The 20,614-nt window shown below is 42.2% G+C and overlaps 1 protein-coding gene across 1 annotated transcript; it reads left to right on the plus strand.

Annotated features, from left to right (window-relative positions):
* The first annotated feature begins 2,085 nt into the window (after positions 1-2,085).
* LOC123169874 (uncharacterized) lies at positions 2,086-2,887 on the plus strand. Its single transcript, XM_044587737.1, has one exon. It carries the CDS (start codon positions 2,149-2,151, stop codon positions 2,737-2,739), a length of 591 nt encoding a protein of 196 aa, XP_044443672.1. The 5' UTR covers positions 2,086-2,148; the 3' UTR covers positions 2,740-2,887.
* Positions 2,888-20,614: the final 17,727 nt, after the last annotated feature.

The raw sequence follows: 20,614 nt of genomic DNA on the forward strand, positions 1-20,614 counted from the left end.
GAGGTGAGGATTTTTTATATATTTTTAGATGGAGACGACAACCCCATGTATTTTTTAAATGGAAACATGTGCACATTTTCCTCTCAACAAGCGGTGCCACGGGGTGGCGCCCCAATCACTAGTGTCCTTAAAAGGAGCCCTATTTCTTATTCCCACTCATTCCACGCACGTCCATACCATTCAAAATTATCTCCTTGCATGTGACGGGGGTTCAACACCTATGATTTTATGATCTTCCTGATCCTACGTACCATCAGTGATGTTATCAAATACCTTGATGAATAATTTGTCTATATGCTTCAACTCGTAGGAATAGGAGGAATGGGGAAGTTCACTATATCCATGCCACTTAGTATATCATGAATGAAAGAATGAAGATCTCCGAGGCAGCGTCTAAAAATTTGTTGTTCATTTTTTTCTGGAAAGCAATTCTAAAAGTAGTCTTTGCCATGATCTCCGAAATGTACTGGGCCCCCAACTCCTGGCAATATAAGGAATATATTGTTTGCAAGGTTTTGAACACCAGTACCCAATCAATATTCGAGTATGTGACGCAAAATGACAGTATTAAGTTAATATTTGTAAACAAGAATCTATTGGCATTAATTTATAGCATTGGTAAACAATAATCTATTTTGCAGGAATATTAAGTTAATAGTTGACATCACAGAAATTTTGTTAGCAAGTAAACCACAACTATTGGTGCGCAAAAAAAAAACCCAGCTATTTTGTTTTCAAGAACACAGCCGAGAAGTGCATGCCTTGTCATTAAGGGAGGAAGAAGAATGGTGAAGTTACACAATGTACTGGTCCAGCCACAAGACGGCAGACCAGCAGACACACGACCTCTTCCATAAAGAAAGCTCAGCTCTAGTGCACGACCTCGGCTAGCAAGGTGGATTGTTGCTCGAAGACCCTTCTGTTTATTTCGAGCCAGATGAACTGGAGGCAAAGCTGTTATCACCTAGTTTACCATTTTCCCGTGCTTCCCTGGCACCGCCGCGGTCACCCGTGTACAGCATTCATGGAACTGGACTTGGGTCATTGGCGTGAATCGGCGTAGCCGGAGAGGCAGCAGCAGAGAGAACCACACCTCCCTCTAGAAAGGACATCCGAGCAGCATATATGGTCATGGTCCTCAGGTAGTTGATCACACAAGGATGTTGCAATTGCCATCGAGCGAGGCGATCCGGTCCACCATTCGCAGCATATACGGAGGGAGTACTTTTCATGTGAAGCAAGCTGCCGAGAGAAAAGAGTCGGAATGTTCCTCCAGTCTCACCATTCGCAGTGTCCCGAACGAGGTACACAGCAATCGCCTGGACAGAAAAAATTGTCGCGAATCCATAGGTCATTCCTCAATGCCGAGCGTGAGCGTGAGCATGACCGAGACCGAGAACCAATATACGTGTACGCATCTGAGCTTTCCACATCATTGGCTTCAATTGCTAGCAAATTCTAGTCGTATTTTGCAGGCAAGATTTGTAGAGCGTCTGCGTCTGTGTTTAAGAAAAAGCCCGGCGATCGAGATCGTTTCTCCATAGAAGCAAGTTGCTGAAAGCAACCTCTTGGTACATTCTACTGCCACAAATCTTGGTCGACATGCCGATATGACCTGTCCGCAGCACGACTTTGACCGTTACGCTAGCTCTTCTGTGTGTGTGATGGCGACTGTACATAGCACCGTCCAACGCGCTAACTCATTCAGTGCATCTAATTACGTGCGTGTAGAACATGCACGAATTTGGGTAGCCATGGCCCATGTAATCCCTTGCTGGTTTTTTTTTCTTTGAGCAAAAAAGGTAAGGCCACGCAGTGATCTGCTTAGATGAGCATAGATTTGATGTTTCGCCAACGCTTTGTTTTCTCCCGCTAATTAATTTGGTCTCCTAGTGGAGCAACCGGCAGGTATACGTATACCCACTACAAATTCTTCTACGTCAGTGCGGTGACAGATATGTTTCTTTTTCTTAGCCAGCAAGAAAATATCTGTTTTTTTAATTAATTACCGCCAGAAAATATCTGAATTTTGTCTATATATATACTGGGCCGGCGGGCTAGACCCATAGTATCCTTGCTCGAGAATCCAGACAATAGACCTGAACCACTCGCTAGTTGTATCGGCAAGTCAGCAAAGCTCATCGATTAATGGCGGTCAAGCTCACGCTCCCACCGGCAGAACTGCTCTCCCAGGTGGCCAAGCTGGGCTCCCTCCTCGTCCTCCTCCTTCTCGCGCTGCTGCTGCCCGCCTTCCTCAGGGTCGCCTACGGCTACCTCCTCTTCAACGGCATCGTCCTCGCGCTCGGCATCCAGGCCTTCGTCGGCAGCACAGCTTCCACCGCCGACGAGTCCTCAAGTACCGGTCAGGCTGTCGCGCCTGTCGGCGTCGCGGCCTCGCCGTTCCAGAGGGCTGGATCAGCCCGTCCTCACGACCGGACGGCGGTTGCTGATTATGATCGTGTGGTGGTTCCTGCCTTTGTGGCGAGTAATATAATCGAGCTGAAGATCAAGAGCAAGGAGGTGGTGCTGAAGGTGCTGAAAAAGTGCCCGTCGACGGCGAGCATCTTCTTCCTCAGCGCGCTGAACGGCTGCCAGGCCGGCGGAGAGGAAAAGGGACGGAAAGAGGAGCAGGATGATTTTGAGGTCGACGACGTGACGATGAGTCGGCAGGAGCTGTTCGCCAACACGGAGAGGTTCATCGGCAACTTCCGCAAGGAGCTCAGGATGCAGAGGCAGTAGCCCCCTGGAAGCTAGCATAGATATTTTTGCTTAGCTTTTTTCTTTCTCTCTGTTAGAGTGTGTTTAGTGTACACGTCCGTGACCACTTGTGTAACCTCTGTTCATAGGCTTAGGATATTTTCGGTGTGTTAGGTTTTCAAAATTGACATAATCTGTGTTGTTTAATTTTTTTTTGCGGGGTACTAGTCTCTCAATTATGTCCGGCAATCTCAGAAGAAAGTGAATGCCGGTGGCTATATACGTAATGTAGCCTCTGTTTGTGCAGACGTTGCTTCTTCACACTCTAGAAGACCCCCGATGACGTACATGATGCGTCAGCCGAGGTGCACCGGGCAGGCCGGCCAAGGAGTAGGACAACGTGTGGCCGAGAAAGATGCCGATGTTAATCTAATCCACGAGTAAACACTAAACATGAAATTCACAATATGTAACTCATACCGATACCTAAACATTTGAGCATGTATATAACATAGAACCGATGTTATAGTGCATTTACGGCTAGCACATGAATGAGCAAGTAGGGGATGAACAAATCATACCCTCCGATAGGCCGTGCTAAGGCCGCAGCGGACGCAACGGCTTCGGCCTCTTCCGTAGCCTTCTTCTTGGCAGCGTTGTCTTCAGCCATGGGTCGTAGTCGGGGAAGTAGTCGAAGCAGAGGACGGAGATGGGGACGGATTGGGAGCAGTCGCGCCGAGATGCTCCCCAAAAACCTTATCGCCTTTCTCCCAGTGTAGGATCTCGAAGGACGGGGTTCCGGAGGCCTGCTCTTTGTCCGGCCGTGCACTCAGCCGACATGATGGGATCATCGGGGGCAGCACGGTAAAAGGAACAATAGATGAAGGCTAGGGTTGCGCGAGGAGGGAGTCAGTGTGTCGGCTGCACTGGCCAACGCCTCCTATATATAGGCCGCTAGGCAAGGAGTCATGAGTCGATACACCCCGGGAAGGGAGTCGTCACACCCCGGGAAGGGAGTCGTCACACCCCAGGAAGGGAGTCGATGTATCCTGGGAAGACCATGGTCCAACGTCTAGGACACTGACACATATGTTAGCGACTCGATTAATTAACCATTCCTGACCGGCAAAAATTAGCGCAAGCATATGTCTAAGCTCGGCTCGACTCATTCACAAAACACGACGCGTGTGCACGGGTGTGCAGTCGAGGCGGGCGGCAGAGAAGGAGGAGCGCGCGTGTACCACTCCTCTTCTCAAGCTCTCAATGACATCTGATATAGCAACCCTTATAAAGGGGTCTCAACTCTCAACTTGTAAGGTGGTACTAAACTTCATCACTTGCCATACATCTACATTGGCCTTAGAGATTAACATGCATCATTGGTCATATGGGCCCAAAGTCCATCTATGATTCAATAAATACTAGTTTACTCCGTAATGATAGAGTTACAGTCTAGAGGCAAGAAATTCTCAATACATAGAGGCCCTCTATCAAGCCACACAGTCGTGACTCTTTCGGAGTGACTATACCTTGTCAGACAATCCGCGCCTATTCTGAGACTGAAGCTAACATAGATGTGCAAGAGAATAGAGCCACATGCGCAAGCGTACAACAGAAAGACCTTAGCCCGCACGATGATGGGATGGTCCACCTGGACACCGGAGACAATGCAATAGTTATGAAGATGAAGATGTTGAGAACGGTCCAACAAGTGATGCTTGAGAGATAATTTAATGGTCCGCGCTTAAGCTCATGTTTTCATGGGGTTTATCCATTTTTGGACCGTGATGATCATTGGTCCCTTAGACGGGAAGTTTGGTTGTACATGTGCTGGAGTATAATTGTTCAAAAAATGTACTCGTTTATGGTTGTTCGTTGTTGCTACTGTGTCCTAGGTGCTTAGGCTAGCTTTGTGCATCCTTAACTTCTAACTAGTTCTAGTCTTTTTCTTCTCACTTGAACCATGTTTTGCTCCTTTATCACCAATGAAAATGTAATTCGGACATGGGTCGTTTGGAAATAAAAGGACAAGGTCATGCAGTTCTAAATTCGTCCATTACTCATCATCTGCACTATCATTATTTGTTTTCCACAAGCTGTATTGTATTTTTGACATGTTGTTCAGTTGGTGAGGCAATTGTGTATAGCACTATGCAACCAGAATATCATCTCTTAGGTGATAAATTGGTGTTTGCTGCCTATACAAAATTTGGCAGGTATCATCAATTCATCAGTGTGAAATGTAGCTAGACCACAATGGTGATATAATTGTAAAGGCGAATAGCATAACTGGGTGAACGGCAACCTGTCGCCTTTATCTCTCTCACTGGAGCGGCCAATTACCGCCATGTACGCGCGTACACCATTTGCGGGAAGGACACAAATTAGTGCAGTGGATATGATATGGTCTTATTTGATAGATTTTCCTTGTATGGATCACCCCCATTGTGGAGATTAGCCCATGTAATTAGGCAATCACTAATTATGATACAGTCACCTTTTTTGCGTATACCTACTCCAGATCCCTGGAAAGAAAGTAATTTTTTTGGAAAAGGTCTATATATGGGGATCCCTTTTCCTAATAGTAGTAGTGAGACTATTCTGACGAGTCCAAGTTAAAGTGGCAAAAATGTTTTGTCCAGATTGCGGCTCTAATTTACTCTTGGCGGCATTTTAGAAAAAAAAAGTTGAATCCTCTCCAAAAAATAATTTTTTTGTTCTACCTAATAACCTAGAGCCATTTTATTCGTTTTGCATTCATCGTGCTAAAGGAAATCATCATTCATCAAAGTTGTATAATGGTGATTCAGTTGCTATGTTTCACGTATGCTCGACGTCCTTGTCTTTGGGTTTATAAATATATGGTATGTACTTCCAACAATGCAAAGTTCATAAAAAAAGAAAAAAGGAAGTCGTAAGGTAATAGATTACCACTTGTGTTGCTTAATTATACAAGCATTGATTATCAATACAATTTTTTGACATGTTGGAATGACAAGAACACATAAGTATAGCAAAACTATCTCAAGGTGAGATACTGAGGTTTAAGTGTGGCTTAATGATAAGAGCGACTTGTAACCTTTGTTTCATGTACATGTATTTCATTTATTAATACTTTGATGCACAAATGCCAAACCTTTAAACTTAAATTCATTGTATGTTAAGAGAATCTAAGAAGGAACAACTGTAATGATTTGTGTTGCTTGAAATTGTGAATTTTTCCAGGGAGCATCTATAACAAAGTATCACTGGTATGCCCCATCATTTAAAGTGCAGTTTCATGAAGAAGAAAAATGCAATTGCATCTACTAAAATTTCAAATGCACACAATAATTATGGTGCAATTGCAATAAAAATAAAACAAAAAATTGCAAAAAAGAGTGCAAGTGCAATTACAGCAAGGACAAGGTGCAATTGCACAAAAAGAGAAAGGTAATTGGAACAAATACAGAACTAGCAAAGTAACAAGGAAATGGTGGCTGGATATTTTGAAAAGGGACTGCAACTTACAAAAGTAATTGAAATCACCGAAGGTGTCTGAAACCCAATTGCAGACACAAAAAAGATTTAAAAAATAAAATGGTGACTGCGTTTTAGTACTACTTTTAAATTAATGAGAACCTAGTTAATACAAGCCCGTGTTCCTTTAAATTCATCAATCAACCATCATCTACAGTATATCAAATAAGTGTTAATTTTTTGTACTCCATCATTGTACGATTGTTATTCAGTTGGGTGAAGGCATTAATGTTGTATTTATGCAAACTCTCCCTCATGCACCAGCTTATAAATAATCGACACTTCTAGTGCTATAGAGACCATAAGAAGAAGAAGGTATTCTATGTTGCCAGCTATGCTAGTGCAAGCATGGGGAAGATACCGATGGAAATTAATGCAAGGTTTGACATGTTGAGATACAAGAATGCATAGGAGTAGGAGGTAGCAAGAAACTTAATTTGTGCACAACATGAAAGAAGTGTCTCAACAATGATAGGCTTTGGGCTGCAATTAATGCAGGAGACGCTGGATGATGAACTGTGAACTACAGGTCTACAGTTATTTGATCGCTAATTTGATTATGTTTGAGTATGCCCTAGGATCTCATCTGGTATTGTTATTAAGCTTGAGGTTTGAGGACATTTTGATGATGAGCTTTAGCAGTGGGTTTCCTGGTTGCACTTGAACTTGCTTTCCCTTCATACTTGTCTCCTGTAATCTCAGTACTATGTTTCTTTGTTATGCTTTTATTGGAGAAGTGGTTAGCCTAGTTAAAAAGAAAATTGTTATTAAGCTGGAGGTGCGACCCCGAAGGGCGTCCTCCTGGTGAGTCACCTATTTTGATTAGTACTATGAGGCCGTTTGACCACGTCCCAAACTTAGGTGCAACTGCAGCAAATAGTAGACAAAAACAAATCTTGAAAAATGGTGAAGTGTAATTACAATGAGGACAAGTTCCAATTCCTCAAAAAGAAAAATGTATTAGCAACAAATGCAAAACTAGTGACTCAAAGTTCAGAAAAGTTAATGAAACTTAAGAAAAGTAACTCAAATCAGAAAGTTGCAAAAACTTGAAAAAATAAGACAATTGGACATGTAAAAAAGACTGAAACTTCAAATGTTAAAAATATGGAGAGTCTAGTTAATACAACTCTGGTGCTTTCATCTGTAATAAAAGAAGAAGAGACTATGCTGCTTTAAATTCATCCATAGGCCATCATCTAGCGGGCAATGTTGATTTGTACAACAATTATTCAGTTTGTGGAGGCACTTGTGTTGCACTTATGCACCCTCTCCCTCACCCCTTGATACGTCTCCAACGTATCTATAATTTTTTATTGTTCCATGCTATTATATTATCTGTTTTGGATGTTTAATGGGCTTTAATATACTCTTTTATATTATTTTTGGGACTAACCTATTAACTGAAGGCCCAGTGCAAATTGCTGTTTTTTTTCTTGCCTATTTCAGTGTTTCGCAGAAAAGGAATATCAAACGGAACGAAACCTTCGCGAGGATCTTTCATGGAACAAACGCAATCCAGGAGACTTGGAGTGGAAGTCAGAGACACAACGAGGCGGCCACGAGGTAGGAGGGCGCGCCCAGGGGGGTAGGCGCGCTCCCACCCTCGTGGGCCCCTCGTAGCTCCACCGACCTACTTCTTTCGCCTATATATACTCTTATACCCTAAAACATCCAGGAGAGCCACGAAACCACTTTTCCACCGCCGCAACCTTCTGTACCCGTGAGATCCCATCTTGGTGCCTTTTCCGGTGATCTGCCGGAGGGGGATTCGATCGCGGAGGGCTTCTACATCAACACAATTGCCTCTCCGATGATGTGTGAGTAGTTTACCACAGACCTTCGGGTCCATAGTTATTAGCTAGATGGCTTCTTCTCTCTCTTTGGTTCTCAATACAAAGTTCTCCTCGATGTTCTTGGAGATCTATTCGATGTAATACTTTTTGCGGGTGTGTTTGCCGAGATCCGATGAATTGTGGGTTTATGATCAAGATTATCTATGAACAATATTTGATCCTTCTCTGAATTCTTATATGTATGATTTGATATCTTTGCAAGTCTCTTTGAATTATCGATTTAGTTTGGCCCACTAGATTTATCTTTCTTGCAATGGGAGAAGTGCTTAGCTTTGGGTTCAATCTTGCGGTGCTCGATCCCAGTGATAGAAAGGGAACCGACACGTATTGTATTTTTGCCATCGAGGATAAAAAGATGGGGTTTATATCATATTGCTTGAGTTTATCCCTCTACATCATGTCATCTTCCTTATGTGTTACTCTGTTCTTATGAACTTAATACTCTAGATGCATGCTGGATAGCGGTCGATGCGTGGAGTAATAGTAGTAGATGCAGAAACGTTCGGTCTACTTGACACGGACGTGATGCCTATGTTCATGATCATGCCTAGATATTCTTATAACTATGCGCTTTTCTATCAATTGCTTGGCAGTAATTTGTTCACCCACCGTAATATATGCTATCTTGAGAGAAGCCACTAGTGAAACCTATGGCCCCTGGGTCTCTTTCTTATTACATTGCATCTCTTTTATTTACATCACATCTCGTTTTACTATTTTGCAATCTTTACTTTCCAATCTATACAACAAAAATACCAAAAATATTTATCTTATTAACTTTATTAGATCTCACTTTTGCGAGTGACCGTGAAGGGATTGACAACCCCTTTATCGCGTTGGTTGCAAGGTTCTTGATTGTTTGTGCAGGTACTAGGTGACTTGCATGTAATCTCCTACTGGATTGATACCTTGGTTCTCAAAAACTGAGGGAAATACTTACGCTACTTTGCTGCATCACCCTTTCCTCTTCAAGGGAAAACCAACGCATGGTCAAGAGGTAGCAAGAAGGATTTCTGGCGCCGTTGCCGGGGAGATTTGCGCCAAGTCATGTCAAGATTTGATCTCCCGTCAACTAGCCATTTCTAGCGCCGTTGCCGAGGAGATCTACGATCAAGTCAAGACATACCAAGTACCCATCACAAACTCTTATCCCTCGCATTACATTATTTTCCATTCGCCTCTCATTTTCCTCTCCCCCACTTCTAAAATGATTTTCGAAAACCTTTTTTTTGACAGAAAGACTGTAAGGGAACCCCCTACAGTAAATTGGTGCAACAACCCCAAATTGCAAGTACCATGCCTTGAACCTGGGTGGGTGGGAAGGCATCAGCCCCTTCCCACCACTAGGCTATGCCTTAGTCTGCAATTTTCGAAAACCTTTGCCTTTTCTTCGCCCTTCTTCCCGTATGTCTTTTTGTTTGTGTTTCCATGTGCCTTCTATTTGCTTGCATCTTTGCTTGCTAAAAATCTGTTGATATAGATCCACTTAAAGTGTTCTACTTAGATCATCTTCGATCTATATGTGCTCGTGCTGAAACCCCAACTAGTTTAGTTGTGGGAAAATCTTTAGATGAGCATGCTCATTTTGTGCGCCATCGTTTGTCTGAAAAGGGGAAACTCTTATGGTATCAAATAAATAGTTTGCTATGCTATGCTTGGAATCTTTGTGAAATGTATGATTTTACTTGTTACTCTAAGAACCCTAAAAAACACCTTCCCTACCTATGTGAGTTTAATGATAATGAAATCTTATCTTCTTATGGAAAGGGTGTTTATAGTTACTATGATATCGAACAAATTGAAGAATTTGTCATTTTTAAGGGGCTCATGAAGTTGCTTTTTGATTGAAAAGTATGATATTACTCTCTACAAATCTGAAAATTCCGACATACTTAAATATTTCTATGAAAACTATGCTCATAATGCCTATATTAAGGAATTTATTGAGAGAATGACCGTTGCTTTGGAAGAAAATAATGATATGCACGAATCTATAGATAGTATGATTCCGATGATTTGACTGAAATATCCCTTGATGAACATGATGCTTGCTATTCTTATGGCCATGATGCCAATATTTATGGAGATGAATTTGCTATAGTTCCTTATGTTAAGCATGAGATTATTGCTATTGCACCCATACTTGATGGTTCCTTGAATCAAAAGCATGATTGCAATGATTCTACTATAAATTCTATTAATGTCAATTGTGCTAATAATATGCAAAACGCTAAGCTTGGGGATGCTAATTTTGCTATGTCTACTACTTGTTGCAATGCTCATGAGTGGGGTGATTCTTCTTATGATCTTGAAAATTTATTTAAGCCCCATGATGAATATGAGATTGATAATAGTGTTTGCAATAATATTGAAAGTGGGTTTGGAAAAGTGTCAACTTTAGATCCTACATATTTGGAGAATATTCAATCTTATGAATTTTTTGATAAAAGTGGGTTTGGAGAGGTCATGACTTTAGTTAATGTTAATCCCACTATTTTGGAAGAGTGTCAACTTTGCATACATTTGGATCGTGTTAAGAATATGTTTTTTGATAGCTATATTGTTGAATTTGCTTATGATCCTACATGTAATTATTATGAGAGAGGAAAATATGGTTGTAGAAATTTTCATGTTACTAAATTACCTCTCTTTATGTTGAGATTGCTATTGTTTCTTTTCGCTTCCTTGCATATGCTAGTTTTTGCTTGCCTTGATAATTTGTTTTCCTATAAGATGCCTATGCATAGGAAGTATGTTGGACTTATATGTGTTTGTCACGTGTTTTATGATGCTCTCTTTGTGCTTCAATTCTTGTCTTTCATGTAAGCATCATTGAAATCTCAATGCCTAGCTAGGGGCGTTAAACGATAGCGCTTGTTGGGAGGCAACCCAATTTTATTTTTGTTCCTTGCTTTTTGTTCCTGTTTAGTAATAACTAATTCATCGAGCCTCTGTTTAGATGTGGTTTTATGTTTTAATTAGTGTTTGTGCCAAGTAGAACCTTTGGGAAGACTTGGGTGAAGTCTTTGCGATCTTGCTGTAAAAAACAGAAATTTTAGCGCTCACGAAATTAGCTGCCATTTTTTACTAGAGAGTGATTTTAGGTTGATTCTTTTTGCAGATGATCAATAGATAAATTCCTCACGTCTAAAAATTTATTTAAGAATTTTTGGAGTTCCAGAAGTGTACGTTTGATACAGATTACTACAGCTTTTTCTGTTCTTGACAGATTCTGTTTTTTGTGTGTTGTTTGCTTATTTTGATGAATCTATGGCTAGTATCGGGGGGTATGAATCATAGAGAAGTTTGAATACAGTAGTTTTAACACCAATATAAATAAATAATGATTTCATTACACTACCTTAAAGTGGTGGTTTGTTTTCTTGCACTAACGGAGCTTATGAGATTTTCTGTTTAAGTTTTGTGTTGTGAAGTTTTCAAGTTTTTGGGTAAAGATTTGATGGATTTTGGAATAAGGAGTGGCAAGAGCCTAAGCTTGGGGATGCCCAAGACACCCAAGGTAAAATTCAAGGACAACCAAAAGCCTAAGCTTGGGGATGCCCTGGAAGGCATCCCCTCTCTCGTCTTCGTCTATCGGTAACTTTACTTGAAGCTATATTTTTATTCCCCACATGATATGTGTTTTGCTTGGAGCGTCTTGTATGATTTGAGTCTTTCCTTTTTAGTTTAAAACAATCATCCTTGCTGTACACACTTTTTGGAGAGACACACATGAATTGGAATTTATTAGAATACTCTATGTGCTCCACTTATATCTTTTGAGCTAGATAATTTTGCTCTAGTGCCTCACTTATACCTTTTTAGAGCACGGTGGTGGTTTTATTTTATAGAAATTATTGATCTCTCATGCTTCACTTATATTATTTTGAGATTCCTTTAGAACAGCATGGTAATTTGCTTTGGCTATAAAATTAGTCCTAATATGATAGGCATCCAAGATGGGTATAATAAAAACTTTCATATAGAGTGCACTAAATACTATGAGAAGTTTGATACTTGATAGTTGTTTTGAGATATAAAGATGGTAATATTAGAGTCGTGCTAGTTGAGTAATTGTGGAATTGAGAAATACTTGTGTTGAGGTTTGCAAGTCCCATAGCATGCACGTATGGTAAACGTTGTGTGACAAATTTGAAGCATGAGGTGTTCTTTGATTGCTTTCCTTATGAGCGGCGGTTGGGGACGAGCGATGGTCTTTTCCTACCAATCTATCCCCCTAGGAGCATGCACGTAGTGCTTGGTTTTGATGACTTGTAGATTTTTGCAATAAGTATGTGAGTTCTTTATGAATAATGTTCCATGGATTATATGCACTCTCGCCCTTCCATCGTTGCTAGCCTCTTCGGTACCGTGCATTGCCCTTTCTCACCTCGAGAGTTGGTGCAAACTTCGCCGACGCATCCAAACCCCGTGATATGATATGCTCTATCACACATAAGCCTCCTTATATCTTACTCAAAACAGCCACCATACCTACCTATTATGGCATTTCCATAGCCATTCCGAGATATATTGCCATGCAACTTTCCACCGTACCATTTATTATGACACGCTTCATCATTGTCATATTGCCTTGCATGATCATGTAGTTGACATCGTATTTGTGGCAAGGCCACCTTCACAATTCTTTCATACATGTCACTCTTGATTCATTGCACATCCCGGTACACCGCCGGAGGCATTCACATAGTCATATTTTGTTCTAAGTATCGAGTTGTAATTCTTGAGTTGTAAGTAAATAAAAGTGTGATGATTTTCATTATTAGAGCATTGTCCCATGTGAGGAAAGGATGATGGAGACTATGATTCCCCCACAAGTCGGGATGAGACTCCGGACGAAAAAAATTAAAAAATAAATAAAAGAGGCCAAAGAAGCCCAAAAAAAGGAGGCCATAAAAAAGGAGAAGGCTCAAATAAAAAAAAGAGAGAAAAAGAGAGAAGGGGCAATGTTACTATCCTTTTTCCACACTTGTGCTTCAAAGTAGCACCATGATCTTCATGATAGAGAGTCTCTTATTTTGTCACTTTCATATACTAGTGGGAATTTTTCATTATAGAACTTGGCTTGTATATTCCAATGATGGGCTTCCTCAAAATGCCCTAGGTCTTCGTGAGCAAGCAAGTTGGATGCACACCCACTTAGTTTCTTTTGTTGAGCTTTCATATATTTATAGCTCCAGTGCATCCGTTGCATGGCAATCCCTACTCCTTGCATTGACATCAATTGATGGGCATCTCCATAGCCCGTTGATTAGCCACGTCAATGTGATACTTTCTCCTTTTTTGTCTTCTCACACAACCTCCATCATCATATTCTATTCCACCCATAGTGCTATGTCCATGGCTCATGCTCATATATTGCGTGAAAGTTGAAAGAGTTTGAAAAGTCTAAGTATGAAACAATTTCTTGGCTTGTCATCGGGGTTGTGCATGATGGAAGCATTTTGTGTGACGAAAATGAAGCATGGCCAAACTATATGGTTTTGTAGGGATAAGCTTTCTTTGGCTATGTTATTTTGATAAGACATAATTGCTTGGTTAGCATGCTTGAAGTATTATTATTTTTATGTCAATATTAAACTTTTGTCTAGAATCTTTTGGATCTAAACATTCATGCCACAATAAAGATAATTACATTGAAAATTATGCTAGGTAGCATTCCACATCAAAAATTCTGTTTTTATCATTTACTTACTCGAGGACGAGCAGGAATTAAGCTTGGGGATGCTTGATACATCTCCAACGTATCAATAATTTTTGATTGTTCCATGCTATTATATTATCTGTTTTGGATGTTTAATGGGATTTAATATACTCTTTTATATTATTTTTGGGACTAACCTATTAACCGTAGGCCCAGTGCAAATTGCTGTTTTTTTTTGCCTATTTTAGTGTTTTGAAGAAAAGGAATATCAAACGGAATCCAAACGGAACGAAACCTTCGCGAGGATCTTTCTTGGAACAAACGCAATCCAGGAAACTTGGAGTGGAAGTCAAAGACGCAACAAGGCGGCCACGAGGTAGGAGGGCGCGCCCAGGGGGTAGGTGCACCCCCACTCTCGTGGGCCCCTCGTAGCTCCACCGACCTACTTCTTTCGCCTATATATATACTCTTATACCCTGAAAACATCCAGGAGAACCACGAAACCACTTTTCCACCGCCGCAACCTTCTGTACCGGTGAGATCCCATCTTGTGGCCTTTTCTGGCGATCTGCCGGAGGGGGATTCGATCATGGAGGGCTTCTACATCAACACCATAGCCTCTCCGATGATGTGTGAGTAGTTTACCACAGACCTTCGAGTCCATAGTTATTAGCTAGATGGCTTCTTCTCTCTCTTTGGTTCTCAATACAAAGTTCTCCTCGATGTTCTTGGAGATCTATTCGATGTAATGCTTTTTGCGGTGTGTTTGCCGAGACCCGATGAATTGTGGATTTATGACCAAGATTATCTATGAACAATATTTGATTCTTCTCTGAATTCTTATATGTATGATTTGATATCTTTGCAAGTCTCTTCGAATTATTGGTTTAGTTTGGCCCCACTAGATTGATCTTTCTTGTAATGGGATAAGTGCTTAGCTTTGGGTTCAGTCTTGCGGTGGTCGATCCCAGTGACAACAAGGGAACCGACACGTATTGTATTGTTGCCATCGAGGATAAAAATATGGGGTTTATATCATATTGCTTGAGTTTATCCCTCTACATCATGTCATCTTGCTTAATGCGTTACTCTATTCTAATGAACTTAATACTCTAGATGCATGCTGGATAGCGGTCGATGTGTGGAGTAATAGTAGTAGATGCAGAATTGTTTTGGTCTACTTGACACGGACGTGATGCCTATGTTCATGATCATGCCTAGATATTCTCATGACTATGCGCTTTTCTATCAATTTCTCGGCAGTAATTTGTTCACCCACCGTAATATATGCTATCTTGAGAGAAGACACTAGTGAAACCTATGGCCCCCGGGTCTCTTTCTTATTATATTGCATCTCTTTTATTTACATCACATCTCGTTTTACTATTTTGTAATCTTTACTTTCCAATCTATACAACAAAAATACCAAAAATATTTATCTTATTATCTTTATTAGATCTCACTTTTGCGAGTGACCGTGAAGGGATTGACAACCCCTTTATCGCGTTGGTTGCAAGGTTCTTGATTGTTTGTGCAGGTACTAGGTGACTTGCGTGTAATCTCCTACTGGATTGATACCTTGGTTCTCAAAAACTGAGGGAAATACTTACGCTACTCTGCTACATCACCCTTTCCTCTTCAAGGGAAAACCAACGCATGCTGAAGAGGTAGCACCCCTCGTCGACAAATAATCTGCACTAGTTGTTCACAAGAATAAGGAAAGTGTTCTACGTTCTTTGTTGCGCAAGTGTGGGGAAGGCATTCATGGAAGTTGATGCAAAGTTTGACATCCTGAGACCACAAGAATACATAGGACTAGGAGGTAGTAGGAAACTTAATTTGTTGCCAAGAAGAATATTGCCAGTCCCTATCACAGGACAATGTCGCTGAACACAAGACCCTTGTAATGATTTTGAAGTGTGACATGCAGGTCTGCAAAGACTGATTCGTCTGTTGGAGGAGCTATTGACCCTCAGGAGTGTACTCCACAGAGTATCACCTACCCTAATCGCTACTTTGAGTATTCCCCACTTTTCCGGTAGCTTTGCGATCTTTTAGTTAAATACTCGGTACAAAGACAATAGAAAGTTGATAGTTGTATTTCCTTCACCTATGAGATCTGTTCCGGATTGCATGGCATTGTGTTATTTTGAGTTTGGGTTGACATGTAAGAATATTTTTGAATGGGACAATAGTTCAAAGATTTCCCGATTTTGCCAGCTATGTTTGAGATGAGGGTCTTAACTATCAATATGATCAGGTGTGCGTGTTACTAATTAAATCAATTATATTTTCATACATTTATATCTGAGACCAACTAGAACCAGCTTTGTCCTAGTTGGATTTGCATCGAAAACTACCCGCGAGGTCGAGCAAGTGGGCATGTCTATGTGGCCCCCTTCTCCTCGAGGAGGGCACGACCCTATGTTCACCTACTCGGGGTGGCGGTGGTAGGAGGCCTTCTCTTTCCTTGGTAAGATAGATCCACATAAGGATATTGTGAGGAATCACGTGGCATGTGTGAGACACAATCTAAAGAGGGGGAGGCGTTCTTTTGTTGGATGTGGTGGAGCCAGAACAGCTACCACGTGAAGTGGATAAGGAGAAGAAATAAGAGAGATGTAGTTTACAACTGTCTTGAGCAAAAATGCGAGCCATAGGGAGCAACCATAGACAGTTTGAAAATAAATCCATCTGCTATGTTTATCTGTTCGGTTGTCAGTTTTATCCTACCCACCAATGAAACTCTGATTGTGTTGGCCTGTTTTTTTAAGCCCTGAACGTAGAAAATTTCCATGCTGAAGGCCCTGGGAAGCATACTGATTTTCATTATGGTGTCTTCATAAACAAAGCCCCCCCTCTGTTTAGAAATAGGGTGCCCCATCAACCTCTGTGGCATAACAGATGCATTAAAGTTTATTTAGTGGCATTGTTACACCGAGGGCAATTGTAGTCATTCGTGGAAAAACCTTTTCTTTTGAACATTAACCTGTTAATTCTATCATGCAGAGTTATTCAAAAGTAAACCTTGTGTTTTAGTCTACTAATACTCTGGCAAATATTCTATGATATTGGAACCCGTATGCATTGTAATCAATTTTTCTCCTAGTATTTCTTAGCTTTTATTTATGGATAGTTTTCCTTACCAAGAAATTGGAAGGTAAAACAATAATGTAGTGATCATTCTCCCCCTAATGTCGAAATGTTTAGTATTTGCGCATCACCTAATGTTACATATTGTGAGTAAAACCAATGTCCTAGGTGTGAGTTACCAAGGAGTACCTATCTACTCCCTCCCTCCCAAAATAAATATCTCAAGTTATACTAAGGTTGAGACACTTATTTCGGGACAAAGGGAGATATTAACTCGGATAATACTAGGAGGACAACTTGAAAGCTTGGCACAGTTCATGGGAGGGAAAGATTGAGGTTTGACAACACTGGAGCTTCAAGACATTATTCATATTATGCAGATGCAAGTTTAGACAATCGTGTGTTGTTTTAAATTCATCTATCAACCAGCATTTTATAAGCAGTGTAATTTGAGCCAATGTTCTCATATTCATTCATTGATTATGTATTTATATACAATGGGTGTTTTTTTACATATCAACCTCCGTTATTATTACTCGAGGTATGGCTCACATAATAGTCTATCGAGACCATGTGGCTTTGTCCATCAACATGTGTTCTAGCCTATGTACTATGATCATTGCCCATCCATCATGCGTGCCTAACCAAGGGCCATCAACAGGGAGCAGCCCCCAACTAATAACACCTTCCCTGAATTAAGGCACATGTGTGTTTAAGTCCTTTGGCTACAGCAAGGTACGTCAAATTTGCAAACACATGTGGTTTTACATATAAGTCTCCTATTTTCTACACCCCATCCTCTAGTCCAGAACATTTCCAGCCTCAGTTTCATACTTTGCTAACTCATGGGTTTCATGTCATTCAGATGTTTCTGATATCCCTCTCTACCCTCATTCCGCACTCGTTCTAGGATATCACATAGAATTGTCACTTGTATTGTATGCCACATGGCATTTAGAACCTTGATATTCTATTTCTATGATGCATTGACCAAAAAATAGTAGCACGACATGTTCATGTATCTGGATGCATAGTTTCCCAATGTTCTTGAAGCTTAAGTGCAGGCGGCCCAATGAATTTCACAACATCCAGAAGTCGCTAAGGATCATGTATCTAATAATGAAGATCTTGAATCAAGCAAGCTGGTGATTAGATCTTTCTGGTGAATGTAGCATCAACCACCACACCAGCGCAATCGCGTCGGATCAAAGTTTGGTCGTTGACTATCATTAGGGAAATGAACTTTAACAACATTTCTGTGACGCCCCCGATTTGACCGTACACTAATCATGCACGCAAATGTGTACGACCAAGATCAGGAACTCACGGGAAGGTATCACAACACAACTCTAAAACATAAATAAGTCATACAAGCATCATAATACAAGCCAGGGGCCTCGAGGGCTCGAATACAAGTGCTCGATCACAGACGAGTCAGCGGAAGCAACAATATCTGAGTACAGACATAAGTTAAACAAGTTTGCCTTAAGAAGGCTACCACAAACAGGGATACAGATCGAACGAGGCGTAGGCCTCCTGCCTGGGATCCTCCTAACTACTCCTGGTCGTCGTCAGCGGCCTGTACGTAGTAATAGGCACCTCCAACATCTGGCTCCTGGACTCCAACATCTGGTAGTGACAACCAGATAGAAAAGAAAAGGGAGAAAAGAGGGAGAGAAGCAACCGTGAGTACTCATCCAAAGTACTCGCAAGCAAGGAGCTACACTACATATGCATGGGTATATGTGTAAAGGGGCATATCAGTGGACTGAACTGCAGAATGCCAGAATAAAAGGGGGATAGCTAGTCCTGTCGAAGACTACGCTTCTGGTCATCTCCATCTTGCAGCAGGTAGAAGAGAGTAGATTGAAGTCCTCCAAGTAGCATCGCATAGCATAATCCTACCCGGCGATCCCCTCCTCGTCGCCCTGTTAGAGAGCGATCACCGGGTTGTATCTTGGCACTTGGAAGGGTGTATTTTATTCAGTATCCGGTTCTAGTTGTCATAAGGTCAAGGTACAACTCCGGGTCGTCCGTTTACCGAGGGACACGGCTATTCGAATAGATAAACTTCCCTGCAGGGGTGCACCACATAACCCAACACGCTCGATCCCATTTGGCCGGACACACTTTTCTGGGTCATGCCCGGCCTCGTAAGATCAACACTTCGCAGCCCCACCTAAGCACAACAGAGAGGTCAGCACGCCGGTCTAACCCTATGCGCGCAGGGGTCTGGTCCCATCGCCCTATGCACACCTGCACGTTGCGTATGCGGCCGGAAGCAGACCTAGCCTAGTGGCGTTCCAGTCCAATCTGGCGCGCGCCACTCAGTCGCTGACGTCACGAAGGCTTCGGCTGATACCACGACGCCGGGATACCCATAACTACTCCCGCGTAGATGGCTAGTGCGTATAGACCAAATGGCCAGACTCAGATCAAATACCAAGATCTCGTTAAGCGTGTTAAGTATCCGCGAACGCCGACCAGGGCCAGGCCCACCTCTCACCTAGGCGGTCTCAACCTGCCTTGTCGCTCCGCCACAAAGATCCACTTGCGGGTACTCCTACGAGCCGACCCGACTTTAGTCATCACATGTGTCATGTATATAGTATATAAGTATATACCGTGATCACCGCCCAGGTGATCACGGCCCGATAGTATAGCACAGCAGACGGACAAGAATGTAGGGCCACTGATGGAAAACTGGCATCCTATACTAAGCATGTAGGATTGCAGGTACAGGTATCAACAGTAGTAGCAAGGATAGGCTATGCGTCAGGATAGGATATCGAAAAGCATTAACATGCTACACAACTCTAATGCAAGCAGTATAGAGAAGCATAGGCGATATCTGGTGATCAAGGGGGGGCTTGCCTGGTTGCTTTGGCAAGTAGGAGGGGTCGTCAACTCCGTAGTCGAACTGGGCAGCAGCAGTGCCGGTCTCGTAGTCTACCGGAGAGAAGAGGGGGGAAGAAACAGTAAATGCAATGCAAACATAAGCATGACGATGCGTGACATGACAATGAGTGGTGCTAGGTGTGTCCTAACGCGACAGTAGGTGGTACCGGTGAAGGGGGGGAACATCCGGGAGGTATTCCCGATGTTTCACGTTTTCGGACAGACGGACCGGAGGGGGAAAGTTGCTAGTTCGATAGGTTAGGGAGGTGTGGTGGACGAACGGACTGCGTACTTGGATTCGTCTCGTCGTTCTGAGCAACTTTCATATAGAAAACATTTTCATCCGAGTTACGGTTTAAAAGATATGAATTTTCAAAGTTTATTTGAATTTCTGGAATTATTTAATTAACAGAAAAAGGGGTATGACGTCAGCATGACGTATGAGCGACGTCAGCGGTCAACAGTCCGGGTTGACTGGTCAAAACTGACACGGGGGACCCACCTGCCATAGACAGTGGGTTAACAGAAGATTAAACTAATTAATTTTTAGTTAATTAACTACTGGCCCACCTGTCAGTGAGTGATTAGATTAATTAATTATTTTTATTTATAAAACATTTTTCTTTTTCTTTTTCTTTTTCTATTTTTGCGGCGGGGCCCGCATGTCAGTGGCTGGGCCTGCCCAGTCAGCACGTTGACTGGGTGGACCCAGTCAACGGGGGCCCACGGGCCCACTGGCAGTGGCACTGGGGGTGGGGCCAGGCCAGCCACGTCGGCGGCCGGCGCCGGAGCGACGCCGACGAGCCAAACGCGGTGGCGCGGCTCGGGAGGGGCGCGGGTTTCGCGCTCAGGGGGTCTGCGGGGTTGTGGCTGGGCGCGTTCGACG

Source organism: Triticum aestivum, chromosome 7D, assembly GCF_018294505.1.
Source record: "Triticum aestivum cultivar Chinese Spring chromosome 7D, IWGSC CS RefSeq v2.1, whole genome shotgun sequence".
Taxonomy (NCBI): domain Eukaryota; kingdom Viridiplantae; phylum Streptophyta; class Magnoliopsida; order Poales; family Poaceae; genus Triticum; species Triticum aestivum.

What these genes read in the sequence shown, in the direction of transcription:
- LOC123169874 (XM_044587737.1), top strand. Translation starts at nt 2,149, where the DNA reads ATGGCGGTCAAGCTCACGCTCCCACCGGCAGAACTGCTCTCCCAGGTG.